Source organism: Mirounga leonina, unplaced genomic scaffold (assembly GCF_011800145.1).
Source record: "Mirounga leonina isolate KUSES-001 unplaced genomic scaffold, KU_Mleo_1.0 Mir_152, whole genome shotgun sequence".
Taxonomy (NCBI): Eukaryota; Metazoa; Chordata; class Mammalia; order Carnivora; family Phocidae; genus Mirounga; species Mirounga leonina.
Window position 1 is genome coordinate 881212 of NW_023270380.1, and position 6000 is coordinate 887211.

The 6000-nt window shown below is 42.0% G+C and overlaps 1 protein-coding gene across 4 annotated transcripts in view; it reads left to right on the plus strand.

The window, feature by feature from the left end:
- URB2 (URB2 ribosome biogenesis homolog) overlaps positions 1–4493 on the plus strand; it is a 28704-nt gene extending 24211 nt beyond the window's left edge. For all 4 annotated transcript variants that reach the window (XM_035008420.1, XM_035008423.1, XM_035008421.1 and 1 more), the window contains exons 9-10: positions 304–443; positions 4020–4493. In XM_035008420.1, the coding sequence (XP_034864311.1) occupies positions 304–443; positions 4020–4217 (338 nt within the window). In that variant the 3' untranslated portion in view covers positions 4218–4493. The remainder of the gene's footprint in view (positions 1–303; positions 444–4019) is intronic.
- Positions 4494–6000: the final 1507 nt, after the last annotated feature.

The window sequence follows — 6000 nt, forward strand, 5'->3', positions numbered from 1 at the left end:
TCTTATACATCTCCACCTTTTTTTAAAATACAGAGCAATCATAGATTTCATCTTAAAATTTTTGATTCTTCTAGACTCCTAAAAAAACACACATATTCGAGTATTTTAAGTGTTCTTTCCTTTGTAATACAGATAAATATTTGGACATCTCTCCCTCATTCTGTCTGTGGAATAAGATAATTAATGAGTCTGGGAAAAAGGGAAGACTTGAATAATTTTCAGCTGTATTAAATGTATAAAGTTAGAAGGGTTAAAATGCATGGGTTTTGGACTAATCAGTTTGGAAACACTTTGCTTCCATAGGAAGTACAGATGATCTGTCGGTGGTCCTTGAGTGTGCCCGCCTGGTGGAAAGGATGTACAGCCACATTGCAGCTCGGGCCGAAGAGTTCACGGTGTTTTCCCCCTTTATGGTGGCTCAGTATGTCACGGAGGTGCAGAAGGTAAACAGCTTGCCCCCTCTCACCAAGTGCTTTCATTTGTAGTCCTTGGTAGCAGGGCTTCTCAACCATAGTGGCACGCGATATCTTGGGCCTGATGGTCCCGAACCATGCATCATAGCAGGCTGTCCTGCCCATCTGCAGGGTTCCACAGCAGCCCTGCAGGGTTAGCAGGATGACGGAGTGAGGCGACATTGAAAGGGCTGGTGGTGCCTGGTACCTAGAAGGCGCTCCGTGACGGCTAGCTCTCCCTTCTTGCTGCAGCACAAGCTCTGGGGCCTTTTTTTGGTCAGTTTCTGGAGTAATGAGCGAGCTGAAATGCCTCCCAGGTTTAAGAACAGGAGCTCTCCTAGGGCTAGGCTTAATGGTGACGAGGAAGAAGGGTCTCGGGACCCCAACAGCAGGAGTTCCTTGGTTTATCCTCTCGGAGTGCATCGTGCGTGTGAGTCAGCTGCTCTCAGACACTCAAAGTAGATGACGTGGTAGAGATACTGGCAGATTCATTCAGCTCCTTTAAACAAAAGTATCTTTGTCCTATTTAACCTGACTCTTTGATTTCATATTCTGGATAATTAATTCATTGTTCAGCAGTGGTCTCACTTTGGAATGTTAGCATGTTATTTCCAAAATTCCACAAGACCCTGTGTGACCCCTGAAGTGAAGACTTCATATCTTACTTGGTTTAAATTGAATGTCAGAGGCTTAGAGTACAGTATGTTTCTGTGTGTATCTACTTTTGCAGGTGTAGATATATACGTCTGTGTTGTTTATGTTGCTCTTAGTAGAATAGCCCTCCTTTGTAAATCTTGTAAGAATAATGTTAAAACCGCTGGTAAACTTGTTACGTTAAGAGATTTCTCAAGGGAGATTGAGCTGAATGAGCTTTCTCAGAAAATCTGGTGTTGCATCCATTTTCATTCTGACCCTCTTTCAGGATGAATCTAGAACTCTTAAATAATTTTCAGGCATGCTGGCCTTGCTTGCCTCAACCAGTGCAGATGCCTGTCATGTGGGTGGGCACTTGGCCGGATTTGAGAGGGCTGGGGTGGGGGTGGGGCTGTAGTATGCACCCTGCCCCGTGGGTATGCACGGGGTCCTCACAAGGCATGGTGTGTGGAGGGGTGGGGGCAACATGTGAGGACCCCTTCAAGTCAGCCTTTGAATGAAAGATGGGCTTCGTGTTTGGTTTCCTTGGAATTTCTTAGCGTTTTTACAGAATCTTGGTATTTCACAGGCACTCAAGTCATTGATATGTAAGCCTTTGCTGAAAGAAAACCTGGCATTATTTTGTGTTTCAGTGAAAAATAAAATGAGAGATAGTAATATCACTTAACTAAAGGCCAAGAAAAGAGGTGATAATTTGAACCCTTAAGTCACTAACTATTATTCTGAGATTTATTTTTTGAAAAGTCTCTGGTTTCCTGGCTTCATTATTCATGTCTAATTTATGCTTCTCAGTTATTTTTTTATTTTTAATCTTGCAAGTCAAAGGCCTTGGGAATTATCTAAGGCTGTAGCATCCCAGAATTCATTGGCAAGAGTCTTTATGTTTTATCTTTCATTTGTTTTTTAACTCAGTAATGAAGAAAATATTCCATATGTATTAGAGGCTTCTCCTGAGAACTGGAAATATTTCCAGACCGGAAAGACATTTGTAAGTTTAATTAAATGCTAGATAGCTAAGTGAATCTCCTTTGCAATCTCCTGGTAGCCCTGTGGAGTGGGTATGGGTGAAGGTCTGGCAGTGACCTGGTGAGACCACATCAGGCAGGACACGCAGTGACTCCTACAGACCTTGTACCCTCCATGCAGTAATGTGTCACGGTGGGGATGTGCCAGGGGAAATCCTGGGCACTGGTCAAACTTACATCTATCTATGTTGACAGCCTAGAGTAAATAGTTTGTACTGCTTGTCCTGTGTAAGGTCCTTTTATGCTACTTAGAGATGTTTTCATTCGTTGGTTGGTGATCTTAGTGTCATAGAAACTGAGTTTTTCCCCTTTGTTTTATAAATAAGTGGGCTGAAACATAAAGATGCACAGTGGTTGTGTAGGCCAGATACTGCAGGCCTTCCTGTGACCCAGCAGGGCTGTGTGCTCGGCGCCGTCCTTCGACTGAGGAGCCCCCGTGTGAGGGAATGGTGGAGCTCATGGGCCCTGGCCTCTGACTAGCGGGCTTCAGCTCTCCGTGCTGTCATTGAGACAGTTACTTCCGCTCCTTTGCTCTTGGAAGTGGAGTTATCTGTTTAGTGAGTGCTGATTAGATGAATAAATGAGTGGTCAGCTTACAGGGTCCTCACCTGGCTGGTAAGATTCAGGACATATTTGTTTTTTTGTTTTGTTTTATTTTTCCTTCCTTCTCTAATGCTTTCCGCTGAAATCACAGACAGTTCCACCTTCAGTCCTTGAGTGTTCTTATCATCTATAAACAGTAAAAGTTAAGATCATTGTCAGAAATTTTTTGAGCTCTCATGTGAAAATGACCGTAACTGAAAAACAGCACCATCTTAGTGACAGAAACAGACTGCCTCTCTAGGTACAGGCCTCCCAGGGGTTGCTTTGGTGAATCCGACTTCTCCGAGTGAATACCATATATCCTCCCCAGAAGCTACGTGTTTGCAGAGGGGCTTTCACTCTTGTAGGCCCTTAAGACATTAATAAAGAATCTGCCAAATCCCTGGCCTGTCTGCTGGAACCTTCCAGTTGCTTTTTGGTTTCAGCTCCTGGGGTATTCAGACGGTTCAGAGCCAGGTTCAGCTGCAACCTGAATGGTTGTGGCAGATGCGTGTAGAGCCTGCTCTGTCGGTCTTTTTGTCTAGACAGTAGTCTGAATCTCTGATCTGCAAGTCTGTGCGCAATATCCACCAGTCAGCCCAGCTGGAGCCAGACTGCCCACTCTTCCTTCTGTTCCCCAGGTTTTAGTTAACCCAGAAGAGAAAAAGGGAAGAAAGACATCTCTAGTCTCAAGAACCGATTCAGCCATTCAGGGGCAGTTAGAAATTCAGGTCCCATTGAGCTGTTGTTGATAGAAATAAAAAGATGTATTAAGGGTAATCATAAATCACATCCGATTTGTTTGGATATGATATGATCTAATTACTAATATAGGCCTATCAAAGATCCGTTTGCGGAGTGTTGGAGCCCACCCGGCCGCCTGCCTTGCTGGCAGGGGGCGGGGGGAGTCAGTCACAGTGAACATTGCTGTCCTTATCCCATGTTAGTGCAGCTTCCCATGCGATTGGTCATGGCGAAGCATTTGGCACAGTGTGCAGATGGCTCTCATAAGATTTGTAAGTTTAAAGATTCCAGTTTTTAAATGCCCCTGCTAGGCATCATTCACCAAATAGCGGAGCTACCCCTGTGATTTTGTGAGGTTTTATTCCAGGCTTTTGTCACTCGAGTTGGCTTTTATCTCCCTAAAACACAAACTTTTAAGATACAAATATTTATTTCTGTGCAAAATGATAATTTAAAAGGGATGTCTTTTCTCAAGTTGGGGGCCGAACTTGAAACTCCTTGTCAGGTCTTCGGAGGGCTTGGTCTGTGTGTTTGCTCTCACAGAGGGCATGTCCTTTGACAGGTCACCTTGTATCCGGCGGTGAAGGGCCTTCTGCAGGAAGGCATTTACCTCATCCTGGACCTCTGCATTGAGCCGGACGTCCAGTTCCTGCGGGTCTCCCTGCAGCCGGGGGTGAGAGACATCTTTAAGGAGCTGTACAATGATTATGTGAAATACCACAAGGCAAAACACGAAGGAGAGAGAAGATACACGGTTTGAGCCTGTGTTCCGGAAGTGCTGCTGGCGTTACTATGGAGTGGCTTTGACTCTCTGGTCCAAAAGAGCTGAAGAAGGAGAGACTGAAGGTGTTCTAATTTGTGATGTTGAGATATGTGGAATACACTTTGGGTTTATATAATGTATACTGTATTTTATAGCCATGTTTTTCACACTGAATATTTTTTAACATATCTTTTTAAGCAGTATGTATTGCAAATAGAATCTTGATAATTGACCCCAGAATAAAGTGAATTTAATAAAAAAAATTGCTGCATCTCTCTTGTGGCCATTCCAAATGTAATTCTTGACTCTCTCATCCAGTGGTTTGGTGTCTCTTCTCCCAGGGGGAAACTACCTCGGTGCATGGCTATATAATTAAATCCCATTTAAATATCTTTGCCTTTTATATTCTCCAAGTAACATGGGCAGTGTTCTTGAAATGTCACTTGTTCTACCTTCCCTCCAAGTATACCTTCTGATGGGGGCTGGGGACAGTTAGAGCTTTGAGACACTGAGGTGCCTTCTCCGGGGCAGAGGTGGGTGGCCTGTGTGATGTGGGTCCACCTCTTCAGTGCTCCGTTATATCCTGCCTGCTCTGCTGCTCTTCCTGCTTTAGCTCTCTCAAGTTTATTTTGGAATTGGTTTTTTTTTTTCTCAGTCTAAGAAATACTCTTTTTTTAGTTACTTAAGCAGTATATTTTATTGTAGTAATCTCAGAAAATAAAAATAAAAAGGAAAAAATTTAACAAAACACCCCTAGTATCAGCTACACAGAGATCCTCTGTCATCTTGAGTACCTTGTTTCCATCTCTTTGCTGTGCAGCTATTTATCTGTCTAGATACACATATAAGTAAATACATAGTTGCCAAATTGGATCTTAAATGCATTTTTGTTTTGTTTTAGTTACTTAGCTTTTTCCTATGTAATACTACAGTAACATTTTTGGGTCCATAAAGACATTTGACATACTTTTTAATGGCTGCATAGTCCTCCATTGAGTAGATACAGCTGTTTAATAAATCTCCCATGGTTAGACATCGGGATCTTTCCAAACTTTCTTTTACACATGGTGCTTGCAACTGACTCCTTCTATCTTTACTTCCGTAAGATGAACTCCCATAATTGTATAGTTTGTCAAAAAATCCTATGCACTTTTAAGGATTTATAGAAATATTGCCAAATTACCTTCTAGAAAGTGTACTAGTTTATTTTCTCACCAGTGAATCAACTTTAATTGATTCTCTTGGTGTTATGTTTCCTTGATAGAGAAATGTTATTTTGTCTTGAATTTCTTTAGTTAGCTGGAGATTATACGTTTTTCATATTCACCATTTTTATTTCTTGTATAAATTATATTCATGTAATTAGGTTTCTTATGTAATAGTAACCTGTTTCTCAATTGGAATATTTTTCTTACGCACTATGTTTGTGGAATTTATGTTGGAATTCTCCTGAAGTACAGACTTAAATTATTTGAACGATCATACCTAAACAAAAGGCTTGTTTTTACCCTACTTTTTCAGACACGTATAATTGGAACAGACAATATAAAATGGATTTTTTTGGCTACCTAAGAGAAATAGCTCATTTTTCATGCCCCAGATTTGATTTTGTTTCTTGCATCGGGTGACTGAGTTGAGGAGATGGTTCTGCTTTGCATGCTACATGCTTGATCCGTTTCTTTCCCTCTGTCTAGACGGTATGTGTGTAGAGGTTTCTAAGCTCTGGTAACCCAAAGTGGATTCAGGTGGTCTCGCATCTTTTTGCTTAATATGCTGTAGT